We start from the raw sequence: 18,969 nt of genomic DNA, 5'->3' as shown, positions 1-18,969 counted from the left end.
CATAGGACCTTGTTCCCTAGGTATAACTATAAATAGTGGCTTCAACAACCATTGTAACACATGAAATATCTGACAAACTTATATTACACACTATTCCAAGCTAAATAATACTTTATTTTCTATGTAACGTTATTCTTATTGTTGTCTTCGGAAGCCTAGCTCCCGAAATCAAGTTGTCTGCTATTTTATCTCGATTTCAATGTTAAATCTTGCATTTTATTTAATTCATTTATCATTTTTGGGATCAAATCGATTTGCTTATTTATAAACTACGCTATAAATTCAGTCGTACATTTTTACGGATAAATAAATATATATTTTTTGGCTACTATTTTCAGAGCGGCTATACAATGTCATTTTCCTTTCAAAATTGTCTGGACCGGTCAAAGGTGTGTTGGATAAGTAGAAGCCCAAGGTAACATGGACTTGAAGTGCGTTGAGCCCAGCCCAATGTATAACATTGTACAATGGCAACATAATTACTTAACTGCCGCTAGGGTTTTAATAAGTTCCCCTCCCCTTAGCTACTCATTTTAGTCGGTTTCATCGTCTCCACTGTTCGGCCCGCTCGGTTGCCTTCTTCCTTCAAACCCTAGTAAGCGCTCTCCATTTGTATCTTTCTCTATCTGACATAGAATGGGGTATTTTTTTGTTTGCAGATCTGAAGTTATTGTAGTAATTTAAAGAAACTAAGGACTTTGTGTTTCTTGAATGCAGGAACTGAGGTAAGTTTTGAAAAGGGTAAGAGAAAATGTCGGACAAAACCAAAGGAAGAAAAGAAGAGGTGGTGACAAGGGAGTACACTATCAACCTCCACAAGCGCTTACATAGCTGGTATGCGTTCTCTTCTTTTATATATATATTCCTCCATTTTTCTTCCCGCCTTAGATTCCCTACGCCTTTTTTTGTAGTTATTAGTTTGGGTTTGTGTTTTCTGATACTTTTACTAGTTACATTTGTATTTTGAATGGATGGCCGTCGAGTTCTAGATGATGTTCAGCATTGACTGATTCTGTTTAGTTCATATAAGAATTATTGCTGTTTGTGCAAATGTTGTTCATTTTTTGATTTATCTACCATTAATGTAATTTTATTGCGTATGCTGAATCTGCTACTGCTAACCAATAAAACCATTTTTTAAATAATTTTCCCTAAGTATTTAATGCCGTTGTGGTTGGTCATCTTTTGATGTGCTGCTCACTGTAATTTCTTAACCAGCTTGTTAAGCTGTGATTTATAGTCCCAGTTTACGTTGTCTCTGTCATGGACTGGGATAAAGATGGGTTTCCGCTAGCCCTTTCTGTAGGTTATTTACATTGTGCTTGGTGTTCGATTAGGAATCTGAGAGCATAGCCACAAAGGGATTGCAGAACATTACTGTTTATGTTCTACTTTCGGCATTGGAAATAAGAACCTATGTTGCTCGGATTCTCCAAAAGTGTTGCCGCATCCATGTCGGATCCTCCAAAAATGCACTAAATTTGGAGGATCCGACATGCACCCAACAATACTTTTGAAGAGTCCGAGTAACATAGATAAGAACCTGAGGTTGCTCCACTTATTTGCTGCTTTGCAGCAACCCCCTTTCTCAAGAATCGGACTTTTGTGGTTTGAGCTCTTTTCTAAGGTTTTGCAAGTTATAGTGCCTTCCCTCTTCTTGTTTTCTAAGCAATATTTTGTGATTTGACTGTTTTAAGGTTGCTCCTCAGTCCTCTGTGGTTTAAGTTCATTCTTAGGTTATAGAAATTGTTATAAGGCCTTCCTTCATATTGGTGTAGTAAGCCATTTTTTCTGTTATTGGCCTTTTCTTTTACTTGTCAAGAAAAGAATTAATCATTTAGTAATTTGATCCTGTGAGTCTTTATGATAGGATTGTTGTCTAACATTAGACTTTTGTATTGGCTAACAGTACATTCAAGAAGAAGGCCCCAACAGCCATCAAGGAGATCCGGAAGTTTGCACAGAAAGCTATGGGCACCAAGGATGTCAGAGTGGATGTGAAGCTGAACAAGCAAATATGGAGCAGGGGTATCCGTAGTGTTCCAAGGCGTGTCAGAGTTCGTATTGCTCGCAAGAGGAATGATGATGAGGATGCAAAGGAAGAGCTATATTCTTTGGTTACTGTTGCAGAGATCCCGGCAGAGGGATTGAAGGGTCTTGGTACCAAAATCATTGAAGATGAGGACTAAACTGTCATTGTTAGTGAGGAATACTAATATTAAATGCTGTTTTCATTCTTTTCCTAGTGTTATGAGACTGTCAATTTTGTCAGGGTACTTAATGTTTATGTTTTATCAAAGCATCAGAGGTGTTACCATGAATTTATGTGTTTGCTTCTGTTTCCTGTTTCCTGTTTCCCATTGTTATAAATTGCTTTGTAGCTACAGTTATAAATGCATAGTTTGTGGGTAGAACAGTAAGCAATTGAACATTGGAAATTTGGAAGTGAGTGGTCCAAATGGAGGGAAATGGATATTGCGATGAATAGTGAGGATTATCCTAGCTTAATATTGATTCACTAGTGGCGTTTGTTGTCCAACTTGGACATCTGTATTGTGGCTTCAGTATTGGGTCAACGGGTTGTGTATTTGGGTTTAGCCACATGTGTTTTGAGGTTTATGCTAAAATATGTTCAAGTGATGTTCTACTTGACAGTTATATCATATATGAAAATTTAGTGTCTGCCAATTTGAATGTGGACAATGAAACCGAATTACTACATTGGGTGGTCTTGTTGTATGTTGTGTTTCATCGAATGTGTTGGTTTACTTTTCATGTATTCCTGGTGTCTTGACTTTTTATTTATGTTTTACATTTTGCGAAGTTAGAGCTTTGAAAAGGATGAGTTAGTAGAATACTTCTGCCAGGCAAAAGGACTAGCTGCTGAGAATATCTTGCGTGAAAGAACATTATTCTAAACCTTAGCTCTAATAAATGGAGGGGCAAATTAGAAAATTTCAAGCAAAATACTGTTAAGAGGTCGTGGATTTCTGGATAATTGTATGTCAGAACTAGTTACAAGGTTTTTGAAGAAATAAGGCTATGTTTAACAGATCCCTTAGCTAATAAATCCTCAACTTGTTCTCTTAATTCACCTTGTTCTATAGGGTTCATCCTATAGTGTGTTGACTTGGGAAGTTGAGTTGCAGGGATCAAGTCAATGGCATGTCAAATGTCCCTCAAAAGAGGTAGCTCCTTAGGAAGTTTCTCAGGCACAACTTCAAATTCAGGGAGAATTGAGTGCACCTCTTGTGAGAAGAATGAACGAGATGCTTGAGAAGAGAGAAGAGAGGAGAGAAGAGGGTCTTTAGCTACAAGGGCTAGAAAAAATCCGCTTTGTATTTGTCATTGCCGCGAGAGATGTGACAAGAATTCAAGCTCTTAGGAACAACACTCTGAGGCGATGACTCACTGTTGGACCTAGGAATTAGATCATGGGGTTTAGCAGGCGTTGGAAGTGATTGTCTTGCTCTTGAACTGTAAAGGAGTAGGTGATTTCTCTAGCATTGTTAATGGCATCTTTATCAAATAGCAAGCCAAAGAATATGTGAGCAACATCCATCGGTAACATATCACAGTACACTACATCTTGTTAAGTTCCTGTGTGAATAGGAAATGTATTATAAGGCATCTTTGGGTAACGGGTTAGGTATTTTCTTCACCCAAACAACCTTAAAGATATAGGGCGAGGCTCCACTTTCAAGTTGAGGCACAGTACAGCACCTTTTCCTCGGCCTCATCCAAAGGAGCCACAATTTCCTGTAGAAGATGTAGTGGATTGATCTTTATCGGATACAAGTAGACAATTTGTGAGCTATGATTGCATTAATGTGAGCCTCTTCCGTTAGTCAATTATCTATTTTTGTTCCATTTACTTATGTAAACTGTAAATCGGCCAAAAGTGCTGAGATTAAATTATTTTCCCAATTGCTTCATTTAGCACATAACTGTTACATGCTTTAAACTACAAGATAAATCCATCAGTAAAAAAAATAGAGGGAGAGTGCAGAAAGCTGCCTCACAAGTTAAGCAAGCAAGTCTCTTACAATATCGGAAACTAGACAAATTTAACCTAATCAAGTACAGTCGATTTCATCTACAGCCACATCTTTGTAAATTCCAAATCTGCTGCATCATCAGCTTTGGACTAAGCATCTGTTAGGATGTGAAATAGCAGCTGCCTTTGACTTCATTGCCGATGAACAGAAACCTTCTCTGCAATCAACTTGATCTGATCCAATCGTTCATCCACCAGTTTCTGCAGCTGCTCCTCCACATTACTTTGATTGTCAGCCTTCTCTATGCTACTAGATTCACCATTTTGCGATTTGAACATCACAAATGACATCTCCTGATCATATTCAGTTGGTACATCAATCACCTGTTTCCCGTTGCCTTCTGAATCTTTCCCAACAACTTCAGCCTTTACTCTGTGCAAAACAATTGTCCTGTATGTCTCCATATATTTGTCAACTGGGTTCAAGCTAAGATAGATAAGAATCTCCCAACATTGCTCAAACTGCTTCTTGTTGATTTTCAAAGTTTTTCTCACATCTTCAACAGCACTCAATGGTGGACCATACTTACAAGTGTAGCTTTTTTTAGAAGGATTTTCGTGCTTTAAACGTGATACAACTGAGTCTAGCGCTTGCTGGATTGGGTCAAATACAAGCAAACGCTCCACATCAATACACGATCGAACATGTTGAAGAGAATCCTCTGGCTCTTCAACAGTCAGGTCATATACGTTTTCTGATATTGCAACCCTGTTCAGCACCTCAAGAAGAAAACGACCATAACCTTTACGCTGGTAAGGAGGCAAAACTAGTATCTGCCAAAATCCAAATCAGTTACAAGTTAGAAAGAGCTATATCAATAAAATATATATGTTATGATCATGCCTAACTGTCAATTATTTACCTGCCCAAGTCGCAAGCGTTTACTTTCAGGATAACGGTGGAAACGGTAGACAGCTGCAAAACCAAGCAACCTTGAAAGGCTTTCTTCCTGGGTATCTTTCCTTTCCTGGATTAGGAGATAAATCTCCCATCTAGGATCAAGGATGTCAATAGGATTGCTACCTGGTTACAAACACCGCTATAAGAATTGAAGCCAGCCATAAATGATAATTTTTTTCAAAAAAAACATACAACTCTTACCATCCACTAAAAGTAGTACAAGTGGCACCAATCTGCTATAAAGGTGTCCTACAGGCATGCCAACAATCCGGAATACCTGGACCAATTCCGAGAAGGATAATCAATCCTTAGCTTATTTGTCACAAAATACACAAACATAATGTTTCAACTCAAGTACTCAACATGCTAAGAATCCACATGCATAAGGAAGTGAAGTATCAAATTTTGAGAGAGCACACAACAGACATAGACAGAAGCTTCCAATCAGGCAGGAGTAGCTTCTTATAACATATGTTACCCAAATAGTAGAAAGAAGTTCGCTAATATAAATGGTTCATAAATCATTATTCCATATAGGTCTAGAAGATATCCTTCACCATATTCCAATCTAACACATTGGATTGGCAGCTGTAGTTTAGCTGCTTTAGTACTAGTTTGTTCAAAACCCTTAACATCTTAAAAGAGAAACACATAAGAAAGATATTATGCATGCACTAGACTAGAGGCATAAAACAGATATGATTATTGTCATCTCTATCCTAATAAGTCAAGAAAAGGGCCAAAGAAGGCACCTCTGCATCAAAAGGCTCTGATTTTGAAAGACAATTAGATTCGGTGCTACAGCCATTTGAAACTTTATGCTGCAATGCTTCAGCATTTGAGACAACAGACCTGTGTGCAAGCATAACTTAGATATAAATATATGGTAGAAATTGGTCGAACGAAATATGATTCATCATGGATGGCAAGTAGAATCAACATGAAAAAATAGGTATAATAAAGTTCCGGACAAACCGAACATAATGGCTTTCAGTTGAAAATGTTTGCAGGAAGGCATCTTTTTCATCAACGAGACTCTCAGCAAAAATATTCTGCTAGAAAAATCACAGTTAAACCCCGTATTGATAATATTACACTAAGAGAAAATCCATACAGTCATTACCTGTAAAGCAGACTTTAGATCTGTGATACCTCTGCCTCCCTAGTAATCCAAAAAAAGATAAAAGAATAAAGAGAAGAAAATCATATACAAGTGAGTAAGAAATAAGTCAAGCAAATCCTGAGAGGTAACTCTTTCATAGAGAATTGCATTTTGGCTCTTAGTCGACTGCAAAGAACCATTTGTAATGAGATATATCCCGAAAGTCTGAAATAACTCTCAATGAGATTCAACCCTTAAAATTCATGCACTTAAGTGATAGGAGCAAAAGCAATAGAATAGCGAAGATTAGGGACATCACTAGAATCTAGTTCACTCGTTTATACATTAGAAATTTGAACAGTAGGAGCAAAAACAAGAAGCAAAAAAGGAGCAAAAAAGGATACTTACATCTGATGAGCTCTCAAAGGAAATATCAGCATAAGCATGAAAGGATATCAAGCTAACCCAAATAGTGATCTGCAAAATGGAAACATGAAAAGATCAGATTAACTAAAAGAACAATCAATACAAGTAAGAGCATTATCAAAGTTATGTAACAATTATACATGCTATCATTTTCCTCTCTTCCCCTCTATGGAAGTGGAGAGGGGGCAGCGTTTTCTGACTTTTTGTGCTGGGCGACTCCAAGTTTATGACATTCATTCAAGATCATTACTAAGGTCTCCTTTATCTATTTTTTGGTCAAAAAAATTGTATCCTTATTGGATCAGACCTGTGAAGGGACGCTGAAACAGAAAATTCTGGTGAGAAGCCAGGACCGAATGTGCAACCTGATATCTAGATAAGCAGCAACCACAGATGAAGGTGCAGTCTAGAACTTGAAGTTCCTGAATTCATCTCAGTTCCAGAACATGTAGCATAGCTCATGTAAGCAAGATGATAGCAAATGTACTTTAGAAGGACTAAGCAGAACTTTGATACTCATCCCATCCACACACTTAGCCAACTTGCAGCCCATCTCAAAACCTCAAAAACCCTTGCACGCACCCTAAAACTCTTTCTTCTCTCCTCACAAATATAGTCCTTCCCTTCTTTTTTTCCAGATAAGGACTGCAGTCCTCCCTTAAATCATGCAATCTCATCATTAACCTGATAGACCAACATCCCTAATCCATTATGAGACGTGTAAGGGAGAGAAGAAATTTGTGGCAGGGAAGCAAACACCATATTCTAATAGCAGGCTCTAGTTACTATCAAGTCCAATATCAACACCAATCAGATACCTCTCTGACACTTGTGCAACACAAATGCAGTCACATCATATCTCTTTTAGACTTTTAGTCCGAAAACCAGGACACTCATGTCAAAGGAACACTCAAGTCACTATACATGACAACTTTCTCCATTTTTTCTTGTTCTGAAGACTTTTAGGTGTATCCAGTAGAAAAATTAAATAACAAATGAAACTCAGAACAACTCAGCCACAAAGAGCACTTCTGAGAAAGAGGGTTACCTTCAGACCCTGATACCCAAAAATTTTGCCATCATCTTCAAAAAAGTGATTCAAGTCAACTGGTTCAAGACAGAAACTGTTTGGGGAGTCCACATCCTCTTTACTAGAAACTAAGAACATGCAAAAAATGTGTTATGGGACCAGTAAGGAAGAGAAACAGGTTCCCAAAATCAAATAAAGACAAATCATGCCAAAATAAATTATATTGTCAAACATTTCAACTTAAAACAATGTTTTAGGTCCAAGTTAAACCCAGTGATGAGCGAGAAAAACCAATCATCAGGATGTATATCATCTACTTTTTAGCAAGCCTCTAGAAACAAGAAAATGAGACGTCCAATGAATTAAAGAAGCACCTCTATGTTCCAATTCGAAATCCATGCCTACAGTGTATATTTGTTTACGAATAGACCAAGGCAGAGCCAAAGCTTAAGCAAATGAGCAGCTAGATCAGGTACAACACCAATATCTAGATTGAACTTCATTAATCTCTGACTTGGGGAAAACTTGTATACACTAAACCAATTTTAACCTAAATATTATTACTCTACATAGAGGCCTGAAAGAGAAACTCTAAAGGATTTTCCTTTTTCACATTTAAAAAAAGAAAAGACAAAGGAATAAAATAATCCATGGTGAAAATCAAGCTATCAGGCCAGAATGTTAAAAGCTGAATATTTCACTTCACTGGAAGCTAAACAATAGGATAGTAACATAACCACTCCGAAAAAATTGAACAAAACAGTTGACTAATTTTTCCTTAGAGAAGAGTAAAATTCAAACCTAAGTATATAGTAATGCACTCGTTAGCTTCAATTCCAGCATCTGCGTAGAAAAAGAACATCAAGCAAAGACGATGTGAATGGTGAGAGAAGATAGAAAACGCAGCTGAGGACTGATGAAGAGGAAATAAACTAAAGAAAAGTGATTCAGAGGTGAATGACTACTCACCAGGCTTAGAAAAACCGACACGACGGCGCTTCTTCGGGTCGTCGATTGGATCGGAGGAGTGATGCTTCGTCCCCATTTCTGCTGGTTAGGGTTTTGCTCCGAGCGGGAAAATGTTCTGAGGCGGGAAAGATGGAATCAGCAGGGCATAATTCCATTATATAAGCTGGCTGTGTGCCCGCCCTTTAGATCTCGGGTCATTGGCTGAAAACATCTGGCCCGATAATTATATGGGCCATGCTGCTAAGTTCTATTCAGGGCCAGGCCTTTTGCAAAGATCCAATGAAACTTTCCTGAAAATAGTACGGGCTAGCTAGTTTTCAAATTTGTAATTGAAAAATAGCCAGCATTTATAAAGTTATTAAAAAATAATTACTATTTTGCTGAAACACGAAAAGTTCCAGCATAATATGTTGGATTATGGAGCTCATGCGTATAAACTTCCAGCATATTATCTTGGAACTCCAGCACACGAAAAGGCCCAGCATAATATGTTGGACATGGAGCTCATGCGTGTAAACTTTCAGCATATTATGTTGAAACTCCAACGCATTGTAAACTTTCAGCATATTATGCTGCTGGAATCTCATATGTAAAAAAATTCGAACTCCAACATATTATGCTGCAATATTTCTGAATTTTAAGGGTGTGTTTGTTCAGATTTTACCTTTACATTCAGAAAATGGCTAAAATTCGATGACTTTTGAAACTATGATTATTTTTCAATTACCAACTATAAATCTGGCTATTTCTGATTTTTCGCTATTCAAGAATCAAGTAGAGTTATAAATAATACATAACCATTAAATATATTTTAACATGTTGTTTACTTCGGAAATACGAGTAATAATTAAATTTGATTTGTTGTTTTAAAGATATGTGATTTAGTTCAATACCAATTAATAATCAAGAAATATGAAGTAGAAATGAAAGAGACAAGTGAATCAAACCAATGTTACTCAACAGCAGTGACCTCGAGCTTAGTGACCTCGAGGTGGGCTTAGAGCAGTAAGAACAATTAAGTAAGAAAAGTAAAATAAGAACAGTAGAGCTAAAGGATGATTCTGATGAACAGTAGGCAAAAAGTAGAGAGTATATTTTTTGCTCAATGATTAGATGATGTTACAAATGATTGGGGCCCCCTTTATATAATAGGGGAACCTCTAAATAAGGTATGTTTCTATTTACAGTAAGGAATATTCTTGGTACAACTGTCTAACCACCTAGTACGAAATTGTACAATCCTATTTCGGGATTTGCGCCACGATATTGGGGATGTGGCAAGAATCTAGCTCATTTTGTTACAAATCCATAACGGTACTATTTCGGGGTCGAGCATACTCATCTTCGGTACTCCTCATACTCTTATCTCCTGTCCTTGCATTATATCTTCGATCTCAAGTCTAGCCCATTGGGTTCGAACTCGACCTCGCCCGGACTTGGGCTTAGGAAGGACCCTCAAGCCTATAAGTCGGAGGCATACGATTTCGACTGTATACAGATAGTCCCCGCATTTCTTAGAATAAGATGATAAGAAATGATTGATCTTCGTTTTCCCGGAGTCTTTAGTGATGACATCATTTCCGTGACGTAGGCGCTCGAAGTGATTGAAATGTCCCGTCAGTCCACTTCCCCAAAACATTGAAAGCACGCCAGTACTGGTCGGCCACTAGCGCCGATGAACCGTTGTTACCCTTCTATAAATACGAGGCTATTCCTTTGAGTAAAAAACTTTACTCTTTCATTACACCTTTCCCATCTTCATCTCTTTCTCTAATCACCTATTTTCACCGCCTTTTTAAGCGCCGAAAAATGCCAGGTTATCGTTAAAACACCACATTCTGATACACTCTGTATGCTTTAGCTTAAAAATCATGGCTAAAACTTCCAAAACGGTCCCAAAAAAATAAGGCGTCGTCATCTTCTACTTCTCAGCCGGCCAAACAGGCGGCGCCTTCGACTTTTGAAGAAATCACCCCTTGCCCTTGCGTGATTAAGAAGGACTTTAGGGTTGAAAATCCCCCCGATGTCCCAGGCCGATGCAAGCATGCATCTCGATATCTTAGTTGCAGCAAAAGTTGGAGATGATTGGGCCAAGTGTTAAGGAACTCTGTTATCTTATGTGCTTCGAGGAACTCTGTTACCTTGCTGCCGATGAATTGCTTTCCATTGTCACATACAATCTCGGCAGGTATCCCGAATCGGCATATAATGTGGTCCCAGATAAAGTCAATGACTTTTTTTTCTCGGACCTTCTCAAAGGCCTGTGCTTCCACCCACTTAGAAAAATGATCAATCACAAACAAAAATAAATTTAGCTTTACATGGGGTCGTTGGTAGAGGGACGACTATATCCATTCCCCATTTCATGAAAGGCCACGGGGATAGGACCGAATGGAGTTGTTCTCCGTGTTGATGTATCATCGGTGCAAATTGTTGAAACTTATCACTTTTTTTGACAAATTCCTTAGTATCTTTTTCCATGCTATCCTAGTAGTAACCTGCTCTTATAATTTTACGGACCAAAGATTCGGCACCGGAATGGTTCCCACAAGTACCTTCGTGGATTTTTCGTAGAACATAATCGGTGTCCCCTGGCCCCAAGCATACCGCCAATAGTCCATCGAATGTTCTTCGATACAATGTTCCATCTTCATCTAATGCAAACCTAGCAGCCTTGGCTCGTAAGGCCCTCGATTCTTTATGGTTCGATGTGAGTTTTCCATTCTTCAAATAGTCGATATACGTATTCCTCCAGTCCCATGTTAAACTTGTTGAATTTATCTCGGCATGACCCTCTTCAACCATAGACCTTGATAATTGGACGACACTCCCCGGGACGATGTCATCTTTTTCGACCGAGGATCCTATATTAGCAAGTGCATTGGCCTCGCTATTTTGCTCTCGAGGCACATGATCTAGAGTCCACTCCTTGAAGCGGTGCAAAGTTACCTATAGCTTATCCAAGTACTGTTGCATTCTATCATCTCGAACCTCGAAACTTTTGTTTACTTGGTTTACCACCAATAGAGAATCGCACTTGGCCTCGATGACTTCTGCTCCCAAGCTTTTAGCTAGCTTGAGACCTGCAATCATGGCCTCATACTCGGACTCATTGTTAGTTAATCTTGGAGTTTTGATAGATTGCCTAATGGTATCACCCGTGGGTGGCTTCAAGACAATGGCGAGCCCAGACCCCTTTACATTTGAGGCACCGTCTGTAAAAAAGGTCCATACCCCCGATATTGTACCCGAGCTTAGCAAGAGTTCTTTCTCCACTTCGAGTACGAGGGTCGGCGTAAAATTGTCCACGAAGTCAGCAAGGATTTTAGACTTGATGGCCTTTCGGGGTTGATATTTGATATCGTACCCGCTAAGTTCGACGACCCATTTGGCCAATCGGTCCGATAGCTTGGGCTTATGCAAAACATTTTGAAGGGGGTAAGTGGTTAATACACATATAGGATAACATTGACAATATGGGTTTAACTTTCGAGATGCGCTTATCAATGCAAGTGCTAATTTTTCTAAATGGGGGTACCTAGTTTTAGCATCTCCTAGAGTTTGACTTATGTAATAAACAGAAAATTGCGTACCTCGCTCTTCTCGAACTAATACCCCACTTACCGCTATCTCGGACACTGCCAAGTATATGTAAAGTTTTCCATCTACCTTCGGGATGTGAATCAAAGGTAGGCTTGATAAGTATCGTTTCAATTCTTCTAAGGATTGTTGGCATTTTGGGGTCCATGCGAAATCCTTTTTCTTTTTTAGCAAGGAAAAGAACCGGTGACTTCAATCTGATTACCTCGAAATGAATCGACCCAAAGCATCTATTCGCCCTGTTATCCTTTGCACGGCCTTCACACTATCCACGATCGTGATATCCTCGATAGCCTTGATCTTATCAGGGTTGATTTCGATACCCCGATTTGACACTATGAAGCTGAGGAACTTACCTGAGCCAGCTCCGAAGGCATATTTCTCCGAGTTAAGCTTCATGTTGTATTGCCTCAAAATTTTGAATGTTTCCTGCAAATGAACTAAATGGTCCTCTGCACGCAGAGACTTAACCAACATGTCATCAATATAGACTTCCATTGTTTTAACTATTTGTTTTTCGAACACTTTGTTAACTAGGCGTTGGTATGTAGCTTCTGCATTTTTTAGCCCGAAAGGCATTACGTTGTAACAATAAGTTCCAAACTTAATAATAAATGAAGTCTTTTCCTGGTCTTCCGGGTTCATCAGAATCTGATTGTACCCGGAGTAGGCATCGAGAAAAGTTAGGGTCTCATGGCCAACCATGGCCTCGATCATACGATTGATGTTTGGCAAACAGAAAGAATCTTTTGGACATACTTTGTTCAAGTCCTTATAATCTGCGCACATTCTAAGTTTGTTTCCTTTTTAGGAACTACAACTACGTTGGCTAACCACTCGGGATACTTTACCTCCCGAATAGATCCTATTTTAAGAAGTTTGGTTACCTCGTATTTTATGAAAGCATGTTTTACCTCGGATTGAGGCCTCCTTTATTGCTTCACCAGTTTGAATCTGGGATCGGTTCTTAGCCGATGGGTGGTGATTTTCGGTGGAATCCATGTCATATCTAAATGGGACCAAGCAAAGCAATCCATATTATCAATAAGAAATTGAATGAGTTTTTTCCTGAGTTCAGGGTCAATCCCGTTCCCAGGTATACCTTTCTCTCAGGCATGTATTCGATCAAAATGACCTGCTCCAGCTCCTCGATAGTTGAATTGGTTGCATCTGATTCTTTGGGAATGATGAATGTTCGAGGAGTAAGGAAATCCTCATCTTCGTCTTCGATTACATGTTGCTCTGACTCCATCGAGGCTGGAGGCGGTGATTCCTATTTGGCTGGCTACTTACCTTTGGTGCTCAATTTTTTCGAGGTCAAAGGTTCTGGTATCGGCACCACTTCCTTGATTGCAAACTTCTCTTTTGCAGCATGTTGCTCTCCGTAGACTGTTTTCACTCCTTCCTCTATTGGGAATTTCATCATCTAGTAAAGAGTTGAAGGCACTGCCCTCATGTTGTATATCCACGGTATCCCGAGAAAGTGCGTTATACCCCATGTGGCCTTCGATGACATGGAATCTAGTGTTTTGTATGGTCCCAGCTACGTTTACTGGCAAGATAATTTCTCTATTTGTTGTTTCGCTTGCCATGTTGAAGCCATTTAGGATCCTGGAAGCAGGTATAATCTGATCTTGTAGGCCGAGTTGTTCCACGACCCTCGGTCTGATTATGTTTGCTGAGCTACCTAGATCAACTAAAACACGTTTAACTTGAATTTTATTTAAAAGGATAGAGATTACCAGGGCGTCATTGTGAGGTTGAGATATGCCTTCTGCTTCCTCGTCACAGAATGATAAGACGTCCTCGGGCACATAGCTCTAACTCTGTTTTTCCCTTGTGATTGACACCTTGGTGCATTTGAACACATGTCGTTGAGGGACATCGACTACGCCAATGATCATGTGGATTACATGTTATGGTTCTTCTTGCTCAGTTTTCCTTGCACCCCCTTCCATGAAGTGATTCTTAGCTCGATCACTTAGAAATTCTCGAAGATGGCCCTCGTTGAACAACCGAGCCACCTCCTCTCTTAGCTGCCTGCAATCTTCTGTTATATAACCATGTGTGCCATGATACTTGCACATCAAGTTCGGGTTCTTTTGAGAAGGATCGGTCTGTATTGGCCTGGGCCACTTGGTGTCTTTGATTCTCCCAATAGATGAGACAATCCCTGATGCATCTATGTTGAAGTTGTACTCTGATAATCGAGGGGCCTCTACGGGATCGTCATGCTTATCGAATCTACTTTTACTCATGAGTCCCCGAGAACTTTGACTTCGATCGTTTCTTTGATCATTCCGATAAACATTCCGACCTAAACCGTTGTTCCTTCGATCGACATACGGTTGATACCGTTCCCTGTTCGATCTCGATTCTCTGTCCGTATCCCTTGGGGGCTTGACCACGAATCTGTTAGGATGAACTGAACCCTATGGGACTCCTAGTTGGTCGTCCTCAACCCTAATTTTCGATTGGTAATGGTTGTGCACATCCGACCATGTCACAGCTAGATATTCGATCAAGTTTTGCCTCAACTGTCGAGATGCAATCGAACTTCACTCGTTCAAGCCCTGCATAAAGGCTTGTACTGCCCAGTCATCGGAGACAGATGGTAATTCCATTCTTTCCATCTAAAACCTGGACACAAATTCTCTTAACATCTCGCTGTTCCTTTATTTTATTTTGAAGACATACAATTTTCTCGTGGCCACCTTTATGGCCCCGACGTGTGCTTTCACAAAGGCATCTGCTAACATAGCAAACGAGTCAATAGAGTTAGGAGCTAAGTTGTGATAAAAAATCATAGCTCCTTTCGACAACGTTTCTCCAAACTTTTTCAACAAGACTGATTCGATCTCATCGTCATTCAAATCATTCCCTTTGATTCCGCAAGTATATGAAGTAGTATGCTCGTTGGGGTAGGTTGTTCCGTTATATTTGGGTATATCGGGTATGCAAATTTTTTTAGGAATGGGCATCGGAGCTGCGCTACGAGGGAATGGTTTTTGTATGAACTTTTTGGCATCTAAACCTTTCAAAACTGGTGGTGCCCTCGGTATCTGATCTACACAGGAGTTATAAGTTTCCACCTTCTTATCATTGTCTTCAATTTTCTTTTCTCTGGACTCGATCCTCTTAGTAAGCTCTTCGAGCATCCTCATAATCGTGGGATCAGTCCCCGAGCCACTTTAATCGAGCCTTTCTAGCGGTTGGTTCGGTACGCCGAGTGTCTACTGGTTCGTCTGTGTTTGGAGTTTTATTCTGACTCTGAAGTTGAGCGATGGCAATTTGCTGAGCTTGTAGCATCTCGAATATCACTTGGAGGCTAACTCCCCTATCTCCCATTCCTTGTGGTCTTTGGCCACCGGATCAGGCTTCCCTGTGTATATTTCCTTCGGGGTCTGCGCCTAGATCTACATTCAAAGCGATGTGTGAACTAATATCAACTGGTTCCACAATTGGCACTTCCACTGGGTTTATCGGTGGTACACTGACCCCTGCGTTGTTGTTTTCTCCAAGACCTTCGTTGTCATGAATGGGTGCGTTTTGTGAGCTAGACATGTTTCAGCCTTAGAATCAAAAAATCTTGACAAGAAAAAGTGTAAAAACAACGTGTGTGACGAGAATTAGTAAAGAAATAATTACTATTATCTTTAGCCCCACAGTGGGCGCCAAACTGTTTACCTCGAAAATACGATTAACAATTAAATTTGATTTGTGGTTTTAAAGATACGTGATTTAGTTCAGTAACAATTAATAATCAAGAGATATGAAGTAGAAATGAAAGGGACGAGTGAATCAAACCAATGTTACTCAGCAGCAGTGACCTCGAGGTTGGCTTAGAGCAGTAAGAACAATTAAGTAAGAAAAGTAAAATAAGAACAGTAGAGCTAAAGGATGATTCTGATGAACAGTAGGCAAACAGTAGAAGAGTATATTCTTTGCTCAATGATTAAATGATATTATAAATGATTGGGGTCCCCTTTATATAATAGGGGAACCTCTAAATAAGGTATATTTCTATTTACAGTAAGGAATATTCTTGGTACAACTATCTAACTGCCTAGTACAGAATCGTACAATCCTATTCCGGGATTTGCGCCACGATCTTTGGGACGTGGCAGGAATCTAGCTCATTCTGTTACAAATCCATAACGGTACTATTTCGGGGTTGAGCATACTCATCTTCGGTACTCCTTATACTTCTATCTTCGGTCCTTGCATTCTATCTTCGATCTCGAGTCTAGCCCGTCGTGTTCGAACTCGACCTCACCCGGACTTGGGCTTAAGAAGGACCTCGAGCCTATAAGTGGGAGGCATACGATTTCGACCATATACACATGTTATAACAAATTATCATTTGTATTTGTGAGTACGTGATTTTTGCCCTATGAGAATCACTCCCAAAAAAATCAAAATAAAATAATTTTTTCCGTTGTTTGCAATTTTGTAGATTTTTATAGTATTTTCTGTCATTATTTGCATGCGTTCATGCATGTTTGTATGTTTAAATAAATGAAAAATACAAAAAAATAGATTGCATTTGCATTTAGGATTTAATTTTATAATTTTTTAGTTGAGTAGTAAATTACTTATTTTTACAAAAATGAAAGAATAAAAAAATAACATATTTTGCATTTTTAAAGTGTTTAATGTCAAATTGTGTGATTATTTTATTTTTTTAGTATTTAATTACTTGTGATAAATATTATTTAAAGTGGATTAGTATTTTAAGTCAATTTTGGTTTTATAATTTGAGTTAGGATTTTTGGTTTTAATTTTGAAGACAATTTAGGAAGAAAAATAATTAATAAGAGAAAAGGAAATCAAATTGGGCCAAACTCAATTTAACCACCAAAGCCCAAATCAAATACACCCCAAACCAGCCCAGACCCGTCTCCCCAACCCGGTCCGTCTCTAGCCTCAACCAAAACGACGTCGTTTGGACATGCTCTAATCTGGGCCGTTGAATCAGCCTGATCGAACTGTCCCAAACCTTTCCCACAACCCGACCCATTCCCATACCCGGACCACCCACTTAGCCACCAAACGACCCCGTTTTTCCCTTGATCAATCTGGATCGTCGATCCCCTCTAATCCAACGGCCCCGGTTAATTCCCCATTTTAATATACCAAACAGCCCTCCCCCCCACTCGTCTCTTCAGAGACCAAGAACATGCACCACCGCACGCCGCCCTCTTCCGCCCACCGGAAATCGCCTCACGGCGGTTCCGGTGACCCAAACAACCACAAATTAACACCCTTGATTCTACTTCACCTCATCATCTCAAATCCCCAAACCATTGCCTTCGAATCTTAGCCAAATCCCCCGAATTTCAGATCGAAGATCGGACCCGAACCCTAGTTTACCCAATCAACCCCAAACTAACACCATATGACCACCTTGACCCCCTCTTTAAAAATCCCAGAATGGTTTCCTTGGAATCTTTCTAGAACTCCTCGAATATTAGATCCAAATTTAAGCTCTAAAAACTCACAACTCGATACTGTCAAAACTGGTGGCATGCATCGACTCGGGAAGGCTGATTCATTACAAAATTGATGTCATTTGCTCTTTCTCAATAGAAAAAAAGCGATTGGTATCAGTTTTGCATGAATCAAGCTATAAGGTTTTAATTTCGAGTTTAGTCGGTGAGTTTCCCTGTAGCATTTCTTTTATTTTCAATGTCTATTTCATCTCTATCTCTTCTTCTTTTCTACTTTGTGTATTTTAATGGTCTGACTTTGAATTGAAATTATAATAGGTTCTTCCTATTAGGTTAATTTGTTTGTTCAGTCATTTCTGTCCATTTTAGCTTTTATTTAAATTCCTAAAATAAAAAAGGAGGATTGTGCCCTGATTTTGGTCTCTCCACTCTGTCTAGTTTTAGGTTCGTATCCAGCTTCTGTTTTAGTTAATTAAGTTCGTAAGTTTGCCATTGAATCAGTAGGTTCTCAATTTTCAATTTGGGTTTATACTATTCTAATAGGCAGCATATTAATATCCTCGTGATGTTTTGATGCCTTGTTAAGATGATTGTGTTAAAAGTGTCAAAAGGTCGAATCTCAAATAGGCTCTTCAATGGTCGTTTCTTGCTAATGTCAGTTCAGATTGTTCATATGAGGGGTTATTTCTGACTCTATTTCAATGCTAAACCTATTTAGGTTTCAGAAACTGATGCCCTTTCGTTTTTTTGCCTAGCCATTCTGTAAATGTTTATAACTTTTAGAGATTCTAATTGAACAATTATGAACTCAAAGTGTTAGTCTGGGAATTATTCAATAAAAGGAGATTGTTTACCTAACTTAGGAAGTAGTGGTAGGGTAGAAATTGCATTAATGAATTAATTAAAAGCACTAGGTTAGTGGAGTGAATTAAAAATGCAAAGGAGACTGACAATGGTTAGCTTAATGCCCTTTTAAAGTTGGAAAGTAGGATAACATGGGGGACATTTTCAAAAGCTGAAAGAATACAATTTTAAGGAAAAAAAGAGGAGCTGGAAAAGACTAGATGATGAGGTATATAACTGGGAACACACATAGATACAAGGGGATCGGAAAAAAAATAATCTGAAAACAGCTGAAAACTTTAGCACTGTTCCATTAAGTTTGAATTTGCTAATCTGCAACTTTTCTGTCCTTGAATCAATTTCTTAACTGTTTGGATTTTGAAACAGTTTGAGTGTCAGTCATTTATCTTAGATGCTGAGTTTGTTGGCTTAACTGTGAATCCGAAATTGGATCTTTGGTATTCTGGGTTGCATTTCACGATTTTGAACTGCTTTGTGGCACTATTTCCTTGGATCTGAACTCAATTCTGCTGTTGTTACTGCTGAAATCCTCACCCTTTCGTTTCATCTTTACTTCCAGGTATTTCCTTG

At 39.0% G+C, this 18,969-nt stretch overlaps 2 protein-coding genes across 2 annotated transcripts; one reads left to right on the top strand and one right to left on the bottom strand.

Moving 5' to 3' along the window:
* The first annotated feature begins 455 nt into the window (after positions 1-455).
* LOC107771890 (large ribosomal subunit protein eL31) lies at positions 456-2,321 on the top strand. Its single transcript, XM_016591354.2, has 3 exons — positions 456-595; positions 718-834; positions 1,910-2,321. The coding sequence occupies exons 2-3, from the start codon at positions 752-754 to the stop codon at positions 2,187-2,189; spliced, it is 363 nt and encodes a 120-aa protein (XP_016446840.1). The 5' UTR covers positions 456-595; positions 718-751; the 3' UTR covers positions 2,190-2,321.
* A 1,584-nt stretch (positions 2,322-3,905) lies between these two features.
* On the bottom strand, positions 3,906-8,634 carry LOC107771873 (histone acetyltransferase type B catalytic subunit). Its single transcript, XM_016591337.2, has 10 exons — positions 8,486-8,634; positions 8,318-8,359; positions 7,535-7,644; positions 6,469-6,537; positions 6,082-6,120; positions 5,934-6,010; positions 5,711-5,810; positions 5,160-5,235; positions 4,921-5,081; positions 3,906-4,831 (listed from the first exon to the last, which is right to left on the bottom strand). Exons 1-10 carry the CDS (start codon positions 8,559-8,561, stop codon positions 4,190-4,192), a joined length of 1,392 nt encoding a protein of 463 aa, XP_016446823.2. The 5' UTR covers positions 8,562-8,634; the 3' UTR covers positions 3,906-4,189.
* Between the last annotated feature and the right edge of the window lie 10,335 nt (positions 8,635-18,969).

Source organism: Nicotiana tabacum, chromosome 1 (assembly GCF_000715075.1).
Source record: "Nicotiana tabacum cultivar K326 chromosome 1, ASM71507v2, whole genome shotgun sequence".
Lineage (NCBI taxonomy): Eukaryota > Viridiplantae > Streptophyta > Magnoliopsida > Solanales > Solanaceae > Nicotiana > Nicotiana tabacum.
Note: the sequence above shows the minus strand (reverse complement) of the source record. Positions and strands in the feature narration are given on the sequence as shown.